Here is a 22,468-nt window from a genome sequence, read left to right on the forward strand (position 1 = left end):
ATTTTTTGATTTTTAGGTTTTGATACCCCCAAATTCAAAGCTATCTCTTTACAACCCTTCCTTTTCATAACCTGTCACACTTTCATAAATCAGAGTCCATTTTCTGTAGGCTGTTTTTGAACCCAGTCAACGACGGGTACTTTTGCTAGTCATTATATATTTCTATATATTAGATTCATTCCTAAACTAATTAACCAATCATTATTAATTTTAAAGATGTGTATATGTTTATATAAATGTATATATTGGATTAACCGATCATTTTGAATTTTAATTATGTGTATATGATTATATATTCTTGTGTCTTGGATACATTCCAAAACTAATTAACTGATCATTATGAATTATATGTAATGTATATGTTTGTATATGGCTATAGATGTCATATTCCAAAAAATCACATACAATGGTTACTTTGTTAATGTATTTATGTGTACAAGGAATCCTACCCAAGAAATAGGTACTTGTGCAGTATAGTACTCAAATGAAAAAACAAAGAATATCTTACTGACATAAATAAATTATTAAAACCATAAATCCCGTTAAATATTCGAGTAGTATGACTTACATATGAAAAATAATGTGCTTTTTCACTATAGCACCTAGATTAAGGAAACAAATTCTTACCCTTGACATACAGAAAATTTAGCACAACAGAAAATTGCGTAAAAGTATTGAGTTTTTTCATTTTTAAATTAGAAAAAAGGTTCTTGTACAGTATAGTACCCACATGAAAAGCAAAGGAAATCTTACTTGTGACGTACATAAAAGTAATCAAAACAGAAAATCGTGTAATATATTCGAGTTGCATGACATTTATATAAGAAATAAGGTGCTTCTATACTATAGCACTCTGATGTAAAAACAAACTCTCACCTGTGACACACGGAAAACTTAGCACATCAGAAAAGTATGTAAATTATCGAGTAGTTTCATCTATATCTTAGAAATGACGTATTTGTACATTATCCTACCCAAGAAATAAGGTACTTGTGCAGTATAGTACTCACATGGAAAAACAAAGAAACTCCTACCTGTAATGTGCATAAAAGTTATTAAAACCAAAAATCATGTAATATATGGTAGTATGACTTTTAAATGAGAAATAAGGTTCTTCTTCACTATAGCACTCTGATGTAAAAACAAATTCTTACCTGTGACATACAGAAAAGTTAGCACAACAGAAAATCATGTAAATTATTTAAAATATGTTTCATACATTATCCGCCCTAGGTAAGGAAATTTCTCCATATACGTGCTGTAAATTTCCTGTCCTAGGAAAGGTACAATCATTTCATACATATAATACCCGTCCTATGATAGGTAAAATATTCTTTTGCTCAAGATGGCAAATGATACATATACATAAAAAATTCCTCTATCTTCAGAATAACAGGTATGTTAAAAAATTTTCTCATTGTCTTATACAGTCCCGAGCAACACTGGATGGCCTTGCTAGGTAATACTAAGACGCTAGTAAAATTGGGAACAGAAAATGTCGGAAATTTATCAAGTACGTTAAATGTGGAGAAAAATTTTGGTGACGCTTGCAAAGAATGATTCCTTTTCTAATTGCCTGTAATCGCTACAACCACTCACTCTGACCTTTAAAAACACAATTATAATATACTGTAATTTTATCCCGGATATACACGATTTTTTACGCAAAAAACAAAAACAAAAAAAAACACACACACACAAAAAAAAAAAGCAAAAAAAAACAAAACAAAACCATTATTCACTAAAGTGAACGTGTTAAATGTGTTGGGTTTTCGATTATAACCGGATTTGGGTTAGGCACAAGAAAGTGACAAACAGGACGCGCACCCTTTCTTAGTTTAAAAAAAAAAAAGTTTTATTCATTTCTATTTTTACGTTCTTCAGTTACAACTTGACAGTTTGTGCTAACAGCACTTTTCATCGTTTAATAAAAGCAGCAATAGTTAACAAAAAACTATAAATCTATTCAACTGCAAGTTAAAATAAGAACGAGAAAAAGTTCGTTGCAATAGAGTTAATCATTGTATATTGACTGCGCATTTTGTTAAAAAAAAACAACAAAAACGTAAGTCGCAGTTGATGTTTATTTTGCATTTTTATGTCGAATAAATGAAATAAGATATCTTTGTGGGCTCGGTTTAGACTGACTTTTTTTTTTTTTTTCTTAAAAACAATTTTTCTTTTCTTTCAGTCGTCAATAAAACTCGACCCGACTTTACGTGAGAAATCTAACGGCGAAATATGGCAGCTTTTGTTGGAAAATGGAAACAGAACGAATTCGATCACAAGAACTTTCAAGAATTCATCAAAGTTGCCGGTAAATATGTGCTTTTTTTCATCAGCTTTCTTCTAAGATTATTTTATTTAAGATAAGTGTGTAACGGTATTTATTTGAAAAGAGAACGAACATGCCACAAATACTTCGATTATATAAAATATAAAAAACGTATGTCTTAAATGGATTATCGGCGAAATTTGACATTCTTTTAAATATTCTTTAAAATCGACTCTTTCTGTTTTTCTTTTTGGCGGACGTACACGAGTGCTACCCCTCGAAATACGCCTCGGCTCCGATGTTGTACGCAGTTCGACTGAGGGAGGGAGCGCCTAGTTTTTCTTTTTTTATTATGACTTGTGCTCAAATTTTTTTTTTTTTTTTTTTTTTTTTTTTTTTTTTTTTTTTTTTTGATCGATATTTTTTATTTTGGTTTGAACTTTGCGAATTATTTTGTTATATGATTTTCTGAAATACATATCGGGATCAGTAGGAGAAATGAAATGGTCTCATATCGATGAGACCATAGAGAGGCTTATAGCAGGAAAAGTGAAAAAATATTAGATAATTTTGAAACATTTTTAGAGCATGTACATGAAAAATATGGTAAAAAAACAAAAACAATCTTCAATAAGCTTTAGGAAAAAAACATTTTGAACAATTGAAAGGTATTATTATACAAACACCGTGACAGCGTTAGGGTTAGGGTTAGGGTTAATTCGCTAGGGTTAGGGTTAATTCGCTGTCACGGTGTTTGTATAATAATACCAATTGAAATTTTTATTTTTTATTTTTGAATAAAAAATAAAAATTAAAACAAAAACAGTAGTGTTCTTGTCGAGTAGTTTTTATTTTATTCAAGAAAATAAAAGGTATTCCATGCACTTATTGAGCCGTGCTGAAATAATGACATTTTTTTTTTTTTTTTTGGAAAGCTATTCTTAACATGGGAACGGGAGGGTGTTGTTATGTACCTATTCTGTACTTTCACCTAAAAATTTAATAAAAACAGGTATCGTAAAACTTTAATTAAACTTGAAAATACTAGGTACACGGTAAAGCTTTTTGTTTATTTGGTACTTGTACAGTTTAGTCAAGACATTAAAAAATGAAAATATCGAAAAAAAAAAAAAAAAAAAAGGTTATATTGTACGTATCTGTTCTCCGAAAAAGAATTTCATTTAATTTGATCGAGTAGTTTTTTTTTTCTATAAACCTCAATCTCGCCACAATATATTTTGCTCAGTTTCGGCCTATTATTTTAAGTATATTTGTACCCACAAATAAAGAAGGGGGTTTTTGTAGGCAAAACACACACACACACACACACACACACACACACACACATTGCTTATGAAAAAAAAAGTACACCGTTATAAAATTCACTCTTCATTTAATAATCAGTGAAAATTTTGTATTGATTGGATAATTACTTGATTTTTGGTAGATTTTTAAAGAGAGACTCCATCAAAAAATACTTACTCTTTACATTTGTTTCGGCCGTGCCTAATAAAAACTTTACACAATTAACGGCCCTGTTGATGGAGTTCCAGAATACACAAACTGCCCTCTGCAGAAGGTAAAAGTTCCTCAATGGGGCCACCTGTTGGCCGTAGGTGGTGACCTGTAATATTCTAGAACAGGATCCTGGTGGCTGAGCACCTCACAACCTGGATTCAAGCTGTGTAACACTCCACTTTGGCCTTTACCTCAGCTGGACGGGTGGTCAGGGAGACCCAACCTGATCAATTGGCTAGTCATGACAAGCCTTTACAAAAAAGAGAATTACAAATGTATCACACACACACACGCACACACACACACATACCCCCCCCCCCAACAAATACATACATGCTAATATAAGAAAGCGATTGCAAGGGCCAATCAGATAGTGAAACTAGATGCTACCAACAACAGACCCCTTTATAATACCTTGCCAGGAACAAGGAAATTAGAAAATTGTCACAAGTATCCATACTCACTGTTTGAGTATATTATCCCTGAGATGCTTGGCTGAGTGAGCCCCCCCCCCTCTCCCACTATAGAGCTTCTAGGAAGGTGGTGAGCAATAATGATGATGAATCATCATAAAAATTCATATGGCTTCAAAAACAAAATAAAAAGACCTCATCCTGAATCTAACACAGACAGTGATGAAGAAGAAAACCCAAACTCTGATACCAACTTTCCAAGATTCTACATTATAGAATGAATAGGAGAAAAACCAATGTCCAAACTGTCTCCTTTTCTGATAGAAAAGGTACTATCCAATTCCATCAAACCAAAAATGTTTTTAAAAAATGGCAATCTATTGATTGAAATAGACCAGATGAAGCAAAGTAGCAAACTTAAAAAAGAAAAATGTCACATTTACATAATATCAAGGTCAAAGTAACCCTCCCCCATGAGAGATTAAATCGATCTAAAGGTATAATTAAAAGCTCTTAAGCTATCTCTTGCCACACCAGAAGAAATACTAAACAAATTAAATAACAAGGAGTCATAGAATCTCAAAGAGTCTCTAACAGTTACCAATTGTTAGAAATGCAAGACGCAGAAAACAACCTTATTATCACAATGAAGTAAACTCCCAAATTATAACTTCAAATCAAAAACTACCAATAAATACAAGAATAAAAAGCAACAAAATACCCTCTGGGCAAACTAAAACAATAAGTGGAAAAACTTCTCAAAAAATAAACCCATCCAAAAATAAACTGTTATCTCGATCAGCCTCTGGAAGCAGAGATAAATCCAACTCCAAAAACAAGACTAATCAAATGGAAACTGAAGAACCAAGCAATTCAGGAAAATATGAAGAAAATAAACCCAAACCACTCAAATCACAATAAATGTGACAAATAATCGAACAAACCAATGGAATATTAGATATAAAAACTTCAACCAAAACCAGACAAACATAGAAAAAGCAAAATACAGAACCTATTCATGCAAAACCGCACAAAACACAACAAAACAACATTCCTACAATGGAACTGTAGAGGACTAAGACTTAATTATGAAGAAAAATCAGAAACAAACCCCTCAGCAATCCGTTTACAAGAAACACTACTCAAAGAAAATCACAAATATAAATTCAAAGGATATAACATGTACAACAAAACATACAAATCGACCAATTAGAGTGTCCATACTGATAAAAAAAAACTATACCTCACACAACCCTCCAGTTAATTACTGAACTTCAAGCAATAGCTAACCTACACTGCAAAATAACAATACATTCGATTCACATTCCACCGAATCAACTAACAAATAAAAAAGAAATAAATAAACTAATCAACCAACTCCCACCCCCTTTCATAATTATGGAAGATTTCAATGCACACAGCAACCGTTGGGGAAACAATCGAAACAATAACAAGTGTAATATGATAAACGAAATATTATAAACAACAAACTTATGTAGATTAAATAATGGCAAAAATACCTACATGGGTCACCTGAGAAGGTGATCTATGAACTGTAAAAATTGTTTAAAATTTTGTCGCAAAATGAGTGAGCAGTGAAGCTTTAAAGCAATTCTAAATGAGTAAAATTAACACTTAATCATGAATTCAAACACGGTAAAATTTAAAAAAAAAATTTTTTGTTTACTTGCCTCCTCACAAGGGCAGAGTAAGACACAAGGTCATTTTTTAATGAGGGGGTAACCAACTCCCCCAAAAGGGGCAGTCTGGTTAATAACAAAAATCAAAAGTGTATTAGTTATGAAGGATTTCTCCATCAACCGAGACTAAAAAAAATGATGCAAAAAAGTGAAGTTCAACATTAGACAGATACTAGACTTTGATCTTGGCCCAAAGGCCAAGAAACCCCCTTTTTTTTTTCTTTTTTTTTTTTTTTCATTTTTTTTTTTTTTTTGTGATTACTAAAATAATGTTTAATTAGTCGAGCAAGTAACTGCTCGGCGAAAGAAAATGTCACTTGCAGTAATGAAGCCGTAGGTACTGCATGAAAAAGAAAATTTTTAATTTCTTCGCCAAATATTTAATGAATTTCTTTGGAATAGTGATAATAATAATCTCCATGTTCTTCTGTTTCATTTCAGATATTATTTTATATAATTTGATATAATATCGATTTAAAAAAAAAAAAAAAAAAATTTTTTGCAAAATCAATTCTTAAGGGTTTTCTAACCGGGCAATTATTCATACTAACATAATAACTATCTGCTGGAACTATTACTGTTACTACTACTCTTTATTTCTAACAACATCAGACTGCCTGCTTGCTAGAATTTAAGCGGTTTATATTTTCTTATCGCTTGCATATTGATTTTTACAGAGAGAGAGACAGATGGGGGGTGAGCGAGGAAAAGTAATGAAGGTACAGCATAAAAAAACAAATTTTAAATTTCTTTCGCCAAATATTTAATGCATTCCTTTGGAATAGTGATAATAATAATAATGCTCATGTTATTCTGATTTATTTGAGATATTTTTATATTTTGATATGATATCGATTTAAAAAGAAAAATATACTTTACAGATTTGTTTCTTACGGTTTTTTTCACTGTAACTATTTAAACTAACCTATCTTTCAAAACATGCTGAGTAAGTATTAATACTACCGTTACACAATAGCTGCCGACTGCAACTACGCGTACTAACTGATCGCTTGTTAGAACTATCGATGCTATCTTTTCGTTTTAATCAAAGCTACTTGTGTTGCTCAGCTGTTTGTAAATAACTATTCTGTAGCTAACAATTTAATTAACAAAAAGATATTGTAAAACTTGAATTTAACTTGAAAATACTTAAAAAGGGACTATTTACGTTCAACACCAGTATCAATTAATTTAACAAGGAGTTTGTTTACATTTTGAAATGAACAATAGGTAGCATTTAATCACACTATTATTTCAAATGTAAGGATGTGATTATAATTTGATTTTAATTAACCACGTGTTTAACAAATAAAAAATAAAGCAGGATGAAGTTTTAAAATTTTTGTGTTTTATTTTATGATTTAAAAATAAAAACATTGCAAACTAAAATTTTAGGTACTAATGTATTTTGGTACCGTGCTGAAATAATAATTTTATTATTTTGAAAGCCATTCTTAACATAGAAGGTGTTTTGTATCTATTCTGTGCTTTCACCTTACAATTAAATTAAAAATTACAATTGAATAAAAAAGATATCGTGAAAATTTGAATTGCAATGAAAACACTATTTACAAATAGCGTGGTACCAAAAATGCATACGCACATTTTAGGATCATTCTTGAAGGAGATATCATTTTTATATTTTTTAAGAATATTTTTTAGTTAATTACTGTTGGATTTTTAAAAGATAAAATCAATTTCTAAGTGTTCGTTTTCTACCTAGCTTGCTAACTTATTAGTGGTTCAACTTATTTTAAAGCGTTTATTCAGTTCAAAAATAAAACTACAGACCGCATAATATTTTTTTAAATATTTATACTTATTTATTGTTGTTTTAAAAGAGGCAAAATCGAGTTTCCTACCTAGCTTGCGAAGTTGTTAGTGATTTAACTTATTTTAAAGTGTTTATTTAGTAAGAAAAAAAAGTCAACAAAGATTTCTCCTCCACTAAACAAGGACAGAAAATGTGGTGTAGTTTCAGAACAGATAGTAAACTTTGCTGCTAATAATAATAATAAATAAATAAATTTACCTACAGATGAAACAAAATTTTACTCACTGGCCGTATTAAATTTAAATAGTTAAACTTAACGAAAATTATACTTAGAACTAATTATAAATTGGATGCAACGTAAAATTTAGGAACACTCGTCTACTTTTGGTAGGTAGGAAAACTCTCCATTATTGAATACGATTGGAAACATTTTAGGACGGCTCTTGAAGGGGTTATTGTTTTTAAAAGAGACTATACCCTCCCCCCATAATATATTAAAAAAAATATATTAACTTGTTTACTGTTGTTTTAAAATATATACAATTGATTTTCTTAGTGTTCATTTTCTACCGAGCTTTGGAAGTTTTTAAAACATAAAAAGTTTTTAATGATTCAACTTATTTTAAAACGTTTAGTGAAAAACCAGGTAACCATGTAGAGTGTTACTTTAGAACAAAAAAAATGTTCGACATGAGAGTATCATTGCTCGGGAATCTCAATACTCGCTAAAAATAGAAATTTTTAAAAAAGTAGTGTCGAGTGTTACTTTATAACAAAAAAAATGTTCGACATGAGAGTATCACGTCTCGGGAATCTCAATACTCGCTAAAAATAGAAATTTAAAGAAAATACTGAAGTAGATATAGTTTAAAAAATAATCTCCCCCCCCCCCTCCTCCAAAAGAAAAAAAATTTGTATATTTTTTAAAGTAATGTCCAAGATCAGTGTTCGGCAAAAATCAAACTATCAGAAGTGGATGCGGTTGATTATATAATGCAACTGAATGGAACAGAGTCATGGAGTCAAGACACGAAAGACAAAACAATATATTTATTAAAACAAAAATTACTTTATTTTTTAACACATCTTGTGTCATTACAAAAGAAAAAAGAAAACCTCTTGTATTATTGAATAATAAAACAAATATTACATTATGTGATGATACTTTTCATGTTATTCTGAGCGTGTTTTATTAATTAATAAATATTATTTTATTATTTTTGTTGTTGATAAATATAATTTTAAAAAGTTAGGTATCTTCTTGAAAAAGGATTTCTGCCTCAACAGAAAAATATTCAACAAAATGTTTACTCAGAAAATCATTTTACAGAAAACTAATAATATTAAACTTTAAAAGGAAGATTCTAGTATCTTCCTTTTTAAAAAAAAAAACTTAAAAAAAAAAACTATTTCATTTACACTCGATCAGATGTGCCTTTTGCAATTAAACTGTAATTGGCATTTTGTTGCACTTTTAAAATTTTAAATATTTATAAATTTTCTCATTATAAAAAACGATTATTATATTGATTATAATTTTTTGAGAGAAGAAATAAAATTAATTGCAATTAAAACATAAAAAGAAAAATTTGAAATTGTGAGAAAAATCTAAAATCATTAAATTATCAATAAATTTTGTTGTCATAAAAATGATTATTAGATTAATTTTTATTTGCAAAGGAAAAACAACATTGCTAAAAAAAACAGCGAATAATCAATATATTGTAATAAAAACGATTATTGATTTATTTTAATAATTATAAGGAGAAAAAATGTTTTATTTCATTAAAATTAAATAGTATGCATAAATTATGTCAAATAATAAATAAATATTTTATAACAACAAAATTTATTGATAATTGGCTGATTATGAATTTTATAGTTGTTTTTTCTTTTGCCAATTAAAATGAATTCCATCATCCTTTTTTATGACAAAATGTATTGATAATTTATTGATTTAAAATTTTTCAATCCATGTTTTTTCTTTTAAAATCAAATAAATTTCATATCAATTTACTAAATAATCACTTTTTACAAAATATATTTACATAATTAGTCAAAATGTATTCATATAATTGGATAGTTTTGCATTTTCTTTATAATGAGAAAATTTATAAATATTTAAAATCTTAAAAAGTGTAAAAAAAATGCCAATTACATTTTTATTAGTGCATAAGGCACATCTAATTGAGTGTAAATAAAAAAAAAATTTTAATTCTAGTATCTGTCTTTTTAAAGTTAGTTTTCGGTAAAATAATCTTCCGGGTAAACATTTTGTTGAATATTTTTCTGTTGAGGCAGAAATCTTTTTTAAGAAAATGTAAATAATATTCAAATTTTAAACAGATTGTAAAATAAGAAATGTAAAATCTTTTTTTTTTAACTTGAATATCCAATTTTTAAATGAAACAAATATACATCGATGAAAGAAAATAATGCATTCTATAAAACACTAGTAATTGAAGCATTCAATTTATTTTATTTTATTTCTAATTTTTAACCGTGAAATAATTTGATTTGCTCCTTCATGTTGTTAATCCCTTTGTAAAAATGATCATCGAGGTTCGACTATGGCTATCATTAGAAATATTTCATCTTTGAAATAAATAATAGTTTTAAGGTTTATATAATTAAAGTGACTTGGATGTAAAAAATTCCTTTTAAAACTAAATACTTCATCTTTATTAATAAATACTGAAAAATTAATTAAATTATGATAATTCTGATATTTTTTTGGTGTGTTTCTTTCAAAGGTTTTTATTTTTTTATTAAAAAATAAAAACAAATTCCGTTCACTTTGATTGCTTGTCCCCATATTTAACTACTATTTTTGAAATGCGGAGGTAAAAGTTTGTGGATTGTTACTTTTGTTAACTGTATTGGCGTTTAATTGAACTTTTTTGATTAGAAATTAGTTCATGTCATTAGGTATTAACCCTATCTGCAACACAATGTAACTTTAATGTCAGTTAGTGTTGTTATCATTCAAAAGAAATCGAAAATGCTAATGATTTTTTTTCAGCATATGAAAACGATGAAAATGTGAGATTAAAATCGTTTTTACATTATCAACACATTAAAACAAAATTCCTGTGTAGTGACCATTTTTAATGAGTAGACATTGATGAATCTAACAAAAATCAACTAACGGTCGGAATTTTATGACATTTTCAATACTTTTTGATTAATTAATATTTAAAATGTAGTTTTTGTAAAATATGAGAAATAGTTTTTGTATCTCCTATATTTCAGTTTATGAAATCTGAACAAAATATATCACAACCGAAATTTTTAATTTTATATGAAGTTAAATCTCTACTATTATATAAAATGAACTTTGTATGTGAGTTCGTTTCTTATGGACTCTAAAACGGCTGGCCCGATTTTTATGAATTTTCACACAAAGATACTTTGTGTCTGGCAGTATTCTTAGATAGGTTTTGTATCGGAATGACTTCAATAAGTATCGATAATTGAAATAATTCGATGAAAGAAGGGACAGGCGATTTTGACCAAATTTAACACTTTACATAGCCTAACATAACACAGGTGCATTTGAGAAGTTTTATTACCATAGAAGCCGAAAGACCTAACATATAAAATCAACAGTAGATTCTTTGATATGACAGGAGTGCGTTCAAAATGAATGTTTCTGTTTAAAGCACTATTGTACCATGATACTTGATTTTTTAATTTTAAACATAAATTCAAGTCTTTCTCACTACACAAGCATAAGGCCAGGTATATAAACTTGAATATTCTTTGACGTGACAATGTTTCTGTTTAGAACACAATTTAACCATGAAACTTGATTTTTGCATTTTAAACTTTAATGCAAGCCATTATATATAAAACTAACTTGATAAAATCAACAGTAGGCTCTCTACAGTGCAATGTAGACTACAATGTATTGTGGACTGTCATTGCAGAGAGTATGTGAAGCTTCCTCCTAGTGAATCTCCAATTAGAATGGGCAATCTGATTGAAAAATCGATTTTACCGATTTCAATGACAAAAATACGGGAGTGTGAAACATTCATTGATCACCATTCAATCCCGGGTAACGTCGGGTTTCCCTACTAGTTAACCTTTTAGCTATACTTTTGTAACCTACTATGAAATAGAATTAAATTCAATATTATGTTTTGAAAAAAGGAGTCCTGCCTTTTCTCATAATCTCAATTAAATAATATATACAATGGATTGAAAAGAAAAAAGTTCTCCAAAATAATTAATTTTTAAAAGATTAAAATGATTTAAATTTCATTTTCTTGAAATGTTCAGTTTACACATTAAAATTTGAGAAACGCTTTCCTAATTTTTCTACTTATTTTAATATAAAATAAAAATGACCATGGTAAAATAGCAAAATCAACAGAGCTTTCACAATCTATATAATTATAAAACTCAAATGACCTTGTAACGGGTGTTGTAACCCAACATCCGGTTTACGACTTCCAGTTGCACATGCGTACATAATCAAATAATCAATGCAACAATAAAACGTATTGTTTTACTGTGTACATTTTCAGCGTCCCAATTGTTTTTTTTTTTTTCGCGTTTAAATTATGCAAATAAACAATTGTTAATACTTTCTGCATTTTTTTTTACATCGTTCATTTCCGTATAACGTTAAAGTTATTTTAACGCAATTTTCTTACAAATAAATTTATTTTAACCTGTTGACAACCATAAGAGCATTTTACAACGTCAATTTACCCACCGCCTTCATTTTAAAAAAAAAAATTATTCTCCATTTTTTGATACACCTTTCTTAAAAAACATTCCCACAGTTTCTTCTACACTAGCAACAAATAAATAACCTCGAAAATATTTTTTTTTAATTTGCATTACAAATGAATAATCAACACGATAATAAAACGTATTGTTTTACTGTGTACGTTTTCAGCGTCCCAATTGTTTGGGGTTTTTTCGCGTTTAAATTAAAAGATATATCAAAATATGGTATCTGTTCAGTGCACCTATAAGTATGGCAAACCACTTATAATTTAATGGCTGTAAGTTTTTTTTCAATAATAATCAATTATAATAAACAGAACGACTTATAGAAATCTATATTCTTTTTTCATTTTTATATACTTTCATGGAAATGTTTCTTTTATGCTACAAAAAATCTATTTTCTTTGTCACAAGTGTCACGCTCATACATATATTCTATAGCTAATATAACCTACTGACCCAATGGGTCGTGGGTAGTCTAGTTTATTATAAAAATATATTTTGTAACTACGTTTTTAACGGTTTTTTAATCCCAAAAATACAGGAACCCATAACGTATGCATTATCTGTTTGAATTCACATATTTATTCTATAAGAAAAATATTAGTCTAGCAGAGAAATAAATACATAAATATTTTAATAACAAAAACATAGTATTTGTGTAAATATCGAAAGTTAAAAAAAACAAATAATATCAAAAAGACATTAATTTCATTGTTCAGATTTAACGTTTTTTTCTTAATTTGCTGATGTATGCACAAAATTATGTCATCGATTGTTATGGCAAGATTGGAGGTCCCTAAAATCAATATAATCTATTTATGAGGGTAAATGTAGACTCGATATCAAGTTTTAATGTGGGAGTGGAGTAGGGTCACCTAGAATTGGGACATGAGTAATATTGCCTGTCTATCTCCTCCTTTGATCGAGGGTAGAACAGGTGCTACACTTTGAATTATTTAGTTTAGGGGGTTGTTGGTTATCATCTGTCTATCCTGATCGTAACTAGCCACATTTTAACTTATTCAAGCACGATTTCACCATTTGTCAATCACTTTCACTGTAGCAATCACCAAAGTACCACATTTGCTCTATGAATTATTAAACTTAAAACATCCTTAATGGTTTAAAATAAATTTTATTGACAAAGGATATTTACAATTTTATTGGAAAATTACTATGCTTTGATCATCGTCTATAACATACATCAATTTCCATAGTGAATTTTTAGGAATATTCGCAATATGAGGCAATGTAAAAATGCAATAACATTTTTGGCATTTTTGCTTGTAATACAAGCTCAATGGATAATTGTCCAGTCAGCTTTTTCGTTCGCATAGAAATTGACGCCTTTATAACCAGTTATCCGTCGTCTCTGTTACAGTGTAGGGGGATACTCAACTTCCTGTATCACAATGAAGTTAAGTAGCATGACCGAGTTTTATATATATATATATATATTTGCAGGTTTAGCCCAAATGTCCTGATTCATGACTATAGAATCGAGTCTAATTTCATTGTTTAAATTCCAGACGTTTTTTTATGACTGATGACAAAGGAGCAGAGCCTCTTCTAGAGATGTTGTATGTTTAATGCTAACAATAAAACTGGACAGAGCTTCTATGGGAGGACGGAATATCTAAAACGATTGCAGATATATTAGGAGGTGCTTACTTTTCTTTTTTTATACAAAATTACAGTCTATCAATATATGGTTCTTTGATACAACAATGAAAATGGAATTTCATGTGTGGCAGGAGTACAACTACAATAAAAGTTTATTTTAATCGCTGTTTTTAATCTGTTGATAGAAAAATATCTCCCTTGCATTTCTTTATGATGACCCTTTGAAATTCAGATGTTGAAACTTTGCTAACTTGAATTCTAGTTAAACCGCAACACATCTAGTATTATGTTTTTTTTGTGTTCCTAAAGTAATTTTCTCAAAATTTCCTGTTGTATTTTGTAAACAGGATAACTCAAACCTTGTTGCAGTAGCCCACTGGCATGTTACAAAATGAAATTAGGTTCACCATGAAAAACCAAGATGAAATTTCAAAATGTGGAGAAAAAAAAACTGCTGTCGGTTTTGCTAATAAACTGACATTGTTAACTTATAACTTAACAACAAGCAATGTCTTGTGAAATCATCAGTTTACAAAATGTATAGCATGTTGTATAGAATGTGGATAAATGAGATACAACTTTGTGGTTTCCACATTAACTCTTTTAATTAATGAAGATTAAGCCAAACTTGTTAGTTTTTTTATCCTCACATTCTTTATGTGTGTGGTAATCATAATATCTGTTTGGGTTAAGCTTTCAAAGGAATGCAGCGAAAACTTATTTCAAAGATTCAACTATCAACTTTAAATATTTTTCAATGCATAATATACAGTTTAACTATCATCAAACCACAACCAAAGAAGATCCATATCCGCCAACACAACATCTCGTTTTGTTTTGTTTAATTCCTGTAAAACCAACCTTCTCTCCTTTCACCGCTAATGCTCGGATCTTCACTTTGCCATAATTGTAATGAATGGTTTTCTCCTCGAGGAAAACCCTTGCTTTGATACGCTTCTGAGTCTGAGCTTCGCAGTGAAGACCCGAAACAAGAGACTTCCATAAAATCCATTGTTAAAATCACTGGAAAAATGGTTGAATCAGTCTATTGGTCCAGTGTTTCATGGATACCTAGGAAAAGAATGAAATGCCTCCTGAGATGGAATACTGTTGTTACATCTCCAGAGATGCTGTTGAGAGCACCTTTTCCTGCCTTGACAGAGTACAAAACTAACTTCGAAATCTAGTGGAAGAGGTTCTTATCTTTTCCCCACAGTTACTTTATCATAGGAGAAATGTTGCTGGTCTTTTTCTGCTCTGTTATGTTCATGGTAGGTGCTTAACTGGGTCCCAGTTCTTTTCTGCAACACATTCACAATAAAAACTCATTTACCTACAACCACTGTAAATAATTTTTCTTTCTTTGTGTACATAAAACTAATTGGAACTTCCATGAGCAAAATTTCTTTCCTAGAATTATTCATCCGTGGAACACAGTATCATGGGTTACTTCGCAGTTGACTACAACATGGCTGTTTTCAAGGTCAAGTAATTAGTTTAAACATAAATAATCCCCTATTTTAGATTAAACATGAAATGATACCCTATTTGGGGACAATTCTAACTCTTTAGTACACTTAACTAATTTTTTAAATCTCTAACCCTGAGTTCGACTGGCAAAATCTCTTTAAAATGTAAAATGCATAGAATTTATCTCCTATGGCAAAAAAAAAAAAAGTTGTGATCATCCTAAAACGTTTCTATGATCCGGAAATGGGGATCATTTTACATTAAACTGAGCAGCACTTTTATATACACCACTCCTCACAATCAAGTATTTGGTTTTTTTTTTTGTTTTTTTTTTAACTATTATAAATATTTTAAAAATGAAAAAACCCTTTTACGATTAAAATATTTGCCAATTTCACAAAATTTTTTCTTTCAGTTTTTCTACTTTTTCCTTTTTTGATTTCAAAATATAATGACCGTTAAAATTAGGGGTAGGCTATAGAAACAAAATTTTTCAAATAAATGCCAAAAGTGGCTTATTACCTTCATTTATATGTAAATAGATGGGAACAAGTGATTTTGTTCAAAACGGGTCAAAATTGGAGGGTCGCTGGCCCCAAACGTGATTTGACCGCGTCGACGCGTGAAAATGGCCCAAATTTCGCCCCCGAACACACTTAATCACTTATTGAAAGCCACAGGGTGCATTTTTTGACTATAAATGCATTTGTATCATTAAATCTTACATTCCCATTGGCTATCCCACAAGTATAGGGTTTTTTTTAGGGTATCTCAGAGTCCAAAATGGGTCAAAATTAGCCAAAAATGGTCGGAAATCACGGATTTTCCAAAATGCACCTCCCATGGGCCCAAAGACACCTCTACATGGCAGAAACTGTTGGGAAATGCTTGAAGCAGGCACTCTCCTTACTTTTGCACTGTTAATGAGGGGCATAAGGACCTTTGAAAGGGGCTAAATATGGCCGATTTAGCCAAAGAGAGTCAAAAAGTCCCTAAGAATCAACATAGGTTGTCAAAAAGGGGCTTAATTTGAGTTATAGATGGAAAATTACCAAATAAGGAAATGTTTTCTTTCTGTAACAATGCAATGGCATCTTTAAATAGACACGATAACATTGCATTGCATTAATTGTGAATTTGATTGAATTTTGCTTTCTTTTTCAGTTAGTAAAATGCAGTGAACATGGCTGGTATAGCAGGGCAGATTGACGAAGATTATAATTACGATGATTGGACTTATCTTCTGCTTGATTCTCTTCCAACTGAGGCTGAATTTGTTCAAGCTGTGCAACATCATGCTGCCAAATATGGTACCACGACACAGAAAAATCATATTCACCAGTTCTCCTTGCGATTACTACAATTGTGGCAGAAAGCCTTTGGAAGTGATGTTCATTATGTTACAATACCTGGGATAAAACATAAACTTGATCAATCGCTAAAAATTTACGACAAAGATGTCTACAAAGCAAAGGGTTCCAGACGTGTGAATATGATTAAATGGAAACGAGAGCACCATGTCCTTCTCAATATACTTTCAAAAGATGTGAATCCTGATGAATTTGATGTACATGAACGAAGATTCTTTGTCGATCAAAAGTCTCTCTCTCGCAAATGGCTCATTGACACTTTCCACGTTGATATGGAACATGAACGGTTTCTGGCAGAGCAAGAACTGCACAATCGTTTGGATTTGGATGATGATCAATTTGAAGTGGAGGATATAAGTGACTAATTGCCAGAGCATGATACCTCAAACAATTTGAACTACTCATTAAACAGATCGGGTATGAATACATTGTAGAATATTTGGAACCACTTCCCAACGACAATAGAAAGAAAACATGGCAGTATCCTTCCCGAATTGAAGAGCAGAAGACATTGAAAATTCAATTTTTGTCATGCAATATCATTGGTGCATGGAACTTGACAAGACGAAAACCAGTATTTGTGCTAGAGAATAATGATGTGATTGACGAGCTCTTTAATGCATTATATTGATATTTTACTGTTGAATGATTTTAAAGTAATGTGAAGTGAAGCTGTGTCTTGAAATAACAAAATAATTCCTTTGCTAATTACTCCTACCTTTTATCAAGTTATTCAATATATTGGTTACAAATCGAGAAATAGCGAATCGAGGGCCATTTTCATCAATTTTGGGGTAACTATGAGAACAATATGAATTCAGACTCTTCTTGGACAGCATTTTATTGACATTCAATGTTCAATTTACAATTAATTACTTTCTGAGAAGTTGATGTAGTAAAGTTACGATGTTTCTAAAAAGTATCATTGATGAATGAACTAATGATTCATATGTTATGTACCGTAAAGCGTAATTTTGTCATTTTTGGATTGTTTTGACCCTTTTTACATCCCCCAAAGATCTCTAAATACCCTAAATACAAATGGATAAGATAACAGGGTGGTTATTTCAGTCTTCCAACTGTAAAAAGCCATACAGGAGTGTTTATAGGAGCCCGATGAGATATAATACCTGCATTTTGGGGATTATCCGTGATTTTCGTTCATTTTTGGCTAATTTTTGGGTAAATTTGACCCATTTTGGACCCTTAAGATACCTTGAAAAGCCCTATATAGGTGGGATAGCCCGTGAGAATGTTAGATTTAATGATATAGAGCCATTTATGGTCAAAAATTGCACCCTGTGTGGCTTAGGAGGTGCATTTTTGAAAATCCGTGATTTCCGACCATTTTTGGCTAATTTTGGGATAATTTTGACCCATTTTGGACTCTGAGATACTCTAAAAAGCCCTATACTTGTGGGATAGCCAATGGGAATGTTAGATTTAATGATACAAATGCATTTATAGTAAAAAAATGCACCCTGTGGCTTTCAATAAATGATTAAGTGTGTTCGGGGGCGAAATTTGGGCCATTTTCACGCGTTGACGCGGTCAAATCACGTTTGGGGCCAGCGACCCTCCAATTTTGACCCGTTTTGAACAAAATCACTTGTTCCCATCTATTTACATATAAATGAAGGTAATAAGCCATTTTGGCATTTATTTGAAAAATTTTGTTTCTATAGCCTACCCCTATTAAAATGGGTGATCGTTGAGGTTCGCGTTGGGGACAGATTTTTCCAAAACATGATTAAAAATTTTTTAGAGGTGATAATAATTATTTATTTTAGATTATGGCATGCTTTGGAACTAAAATCAATTTAGTGTTACAGAGGAAAACACATTTTAACACTTTTTGCATTATCAGCGATACACAAACGATCATGGCGTCATGAACGATACCATGCGCAATGAAACAAAGTAATGAGTTTTATTAGTTAAAACATTTAAAATAAATTTTGCTTCTATTTCCTGTCCTTTTCTTTTTACCAATCAGCATTTTTTGAAATGTTGCGATATGTGTACTTTTTTGTTTTATTTTATTTCAGTCAAAGTTCTCAGAAATCCTGGGGCCCACTACCTAGGGCTAACACTTGGAATCTATATGAGATACATAGATATTAGAATGTTCCATTAAAGTTCTTTATCCCTCAAACAGTGAGTTAGTCAAGAAATTGAGAACATAATTTTCCTCTCCCCAATTAACTATGTTCATATGTTGTAGTATATCTTTTATTTTGGTCTCTTGATTTTACTGGATTCCAGGACAGGAATTCATCTAGTCTGGTGGAGTATCGAGCTTCATGCTGTTACTTGAGGTAACATCACTTGGAGAAGGTGCACCATTCCTTGTAAAAGCTAATGTAACTAAGCCGTAGTGAGGAGATCTTCTTTGAGCAGTGAATACTATGCGATTTGGAATATTTAGTCAGGGTTTTCTTCTAGGGAAACTTATCCTCATGTCAGGTTGTTCTGTTCTAGAATAATGTCTAGTAGGCATTCAAGTTCTCTTCTATCTGTGTAACCTAATGGATAACATCATGGCCTATTGTGTCCACTAGGCTTGGTTCAACTACTATCTGATCTATTGCACTTCTTTTAAGAATTAATACTATTAGGAAAAGTATGAACTCTGCTCCAATAAAAAATATCAACTTATGCTCAATAAATCCTATACAGTAGAACCCCGAAATACGGTGGCCCTGGGATACGTTTTTTTTTTTTGTTTTTGTTTTTTTCAGCTTATGATGTGGAATACCTTTTTCCGGTCCCAGTTTACGGTATTTGCCCCTCCTTATGGTGTTATTTATAATGTTTTTTGATTATATACATGTATTTTATATATTGTACTTTATTTTGTTACTAATTTTTAATGCTGTATCCTGTATACTTTATACTGTACTATAAATTACCACAAAAATAGTTTTGTCATAAAACACATCCAGTGTTAGTAAAAAAAAAAAAAAGAAGGAAAACTTGACTCTACCAGATATGAGGAATTTACAGCACTCCATCCCTCCAGCCTAATGATAGCTAGAAAAGCCAATCTCTTTGAGCTGGACATAAGTTTCAAACTTTACGAACAATACGAAAGAAGAAAATGCATGTCTTATCTTTAATACAAAGGCTTCTTTTTGCTAAGCTTTTGACAATGTGTGTCACCTAGACAAAAGGACTGAACAAAATTTTATCCAGCTGAGACTTGTCCTATGTCATAATGATGGAAATAAAATCGACGTGATGCACATTCACTGAATAATGGTTGATTAATGTAACAATGTGCCTCTGTTCCAGTTACAAAATAATTAGGTTTTCATGTTTTTTATTTTTTTCAATCGCTCCAGGGTTTAAATTCTTTGTTGTTGAACCTTTTGTTTGGTTTGTTTTGCTTTCTATACTAAGAACCATGCACACATTTATTTATGAAAATTCGACATAACATTAAGGATGGGCACAAATAACCTATATTTTTGTGGCATATTTATTCATCAAACAAATAACCTATATTTTTGTGGCATATTTATTTATAAACAAATAACCTATATTTTTTTGGCATATTTATTCATCAAACAACCTTTATTTTTGTGCCATATTTATTCATCAAACAAATAACCTATATTTTTGTGCCATATTTATTCATCAAACAACCTTTATTTTTGTGGCATATTTATTCATCAAACAAATAACCTATATTTTTGCGGCATATTTATTCATCAAACAAATAACCTATATTTTTGTGCCATATTTATTCATCAAACAAATAACCTATATTTTTGTGCCATATTTATTCATCAAACATTTCGTATGAACAAAAAGATCCGTTGCAATCTCAAGCTGGAGATTTATTACGAGATAGATACCCTCCCCCTCTAATTTTTTTTCCAATTAATATATATTTTGGGGGACAAATTTCCACGTCAAAAAATAATTAAAAATAAAAAAAGCGGCAGTAAATAAAACAAAATAATGGCGAAATATACAAGCAAAAATAATGTTTAGGATTTAAGTCTTAGCTATTGAATTAGGGATTTTCTGATCTGCAGACAATATATGTATGGTTTCACAAAAAACAGAAGTAAATAAAGCAAAAATAGGATCTCAATTTAAAGAGTGTTTTTAGGCTGTCTGACAATAAGAGCATGGAGCCTTTGATAACCTACTAGAAAACATGCTACTTAAGTACTCTTAAGCTCTCTATTTGAATGCTTTGAGCACGGTATATAAGTATAAATCCAAAGCTTTAAGCTGGTTAATACTCACAACTATAAACACTTACATTTATTAGTATATGATGTTATATATACCTTTCTTAGCTTCATGGGTTGAGCACTTCGATAATAATTGTTGATATTAGCAATAATGCATAGTTCTTCAGGATAAAATAGAATACTTTCGACTGCTGAAAAATTCTTAATCATTGTAGTAAGTTTCAAATAGTAGTGTAACAGTACATCCTCCTATTTTCCAAACAGTATAACTTCAATGTCTGTTTACTATTTGTCTGGTCACTCTGAAAAATTGTGATACAGCGAAACAGTTACCTGTAAATGACTGTGTATGTGGATTAAATCTATTCCATTCATCTTGAGAAGCGATGGATACCTTCTGAAATGGTTCTCAATTGCACAACTGCTGTGTGTCCTTTTTCTGCCCAGTGTTATACATGTCAAGATTAAATAATGCCAAGATGTGAAACAAAATTAGTGTTTTTTTTTTTTTTTATTGTTGCTTTTTCTAGGGATAGTGAAAGATGGAGTCATACCTTTTTTCCAAGGTATTAGAAATAAAACACTAGATATTATTTTGATTATATTAATATATTTAAATTTGTTTAATTTAATTTTTATTCTATTTCATTTTTATTTTTTCTGTTAAGTTTCTATCGTATTTCTTTTAGTGTTATGAATTAAAGGATGAATACTTAGTTAATCACTCCTCCTCCAGTACTGAGATTTACTATATAAATCAATAAATTCTAGCAAAAGTAATTTTTTGTTTTTAATGCATAACAATAATTGGTTTAAATTTCATAGGAAGCATATTTCCATATGTAGCTTTTGTTTAGAAACCGATATCCATTAATTGTACTTTTATTTGTTTAGGATTACTTTTACTCTATGCTTGTTTTTATTTTACTATTTTTATTTCTTTAACTACGAAAGGAGTACCTGAGGATTTGGCTGAGGAAAGCTTCAAAGTTCGAATCATTTGGGAGATTCAACAAGATGGCAAGAAATGGAACATGAACGTTACGACAATCACCAAACCAATTGTTTCGAAAAACTATGAATTCACTCTGGGAGAACCTTATGAATCTACAGATTTATTCGGCCGAAAATTCAAGGTAAATTTTTTTTGTTTTTTACATATAAACTAATATAGTATCCATCAGATATTGGTTATCAAGTGAAAATGATAACTGGCTAGGATTAGCACATTTAAAAAACATTAAATTGCCTATTAAATATCTCAATAATTGCAGACATAAAAAGAGCTTGATCATCTAAGAAATTTAAAAAATGTGACTAAAAATAAAGAAGTTATTTATTTTTGTGCTTCACACAATGTATTTTTCTCCATTT

At 30.3% G+C, this 22,468-nt stretch overlaps 1 protein-coding gene across 2 annotated transcripts in view; it reads left to right on the plus strand.

The window, feature by feature from the left end:
• The first annotated feature begins 1,210 nt into the window (after nucleotides 1-1,210).
• The window catches only part of LOC145249675 (fatty acid binding protein 1-A, liver-like), a 38,753-nt gene continuing 17,495 nt past the window's right edge, over nucleotides 1,211-22,468 (plus strand). Inside the window, exons 1-3 of one of the 2 annotated variants that reach the window (XM_080111464.1) lie at nucleotides 1,211-1,396; nucleotides 2,192-2,317; nucleotides 22,049-22,230. In XM_080111464.1, the coding sequence (XP_079967590.1) occupies nucleotides 2,242-2,317; nucleotides 22,049-22,230 (258 nt within the window). In that variant the 5' untranslated portion in view covers nucleotides 1,211-1,396; nucleotides 2,192-2,241. Of the gene's footprint in view, nucleotides 1,397-1,441; nucleotides 2,066-2,191; nucleotides 2,318-22,048; nucleotides 22,231-22,468 lie in introns of those variants that run through there. The other variant, XM_080111463.1, reaches the window with a different exon arrangement.

This window comes from Euprymna scolopes, chromosome 28 (genome assembly GCF_053919585.1).
Source record: "Euprymna scolopes isolate OS-2025 chromosome 28, ASM5391958v1, whole genome shotgun sequence".
NCBI lineage: Eukaryota > Metazoa > Mollusca > Cephalopoda > Sepiida > Sepiolidae > Euprymna > Euprymna scolopes.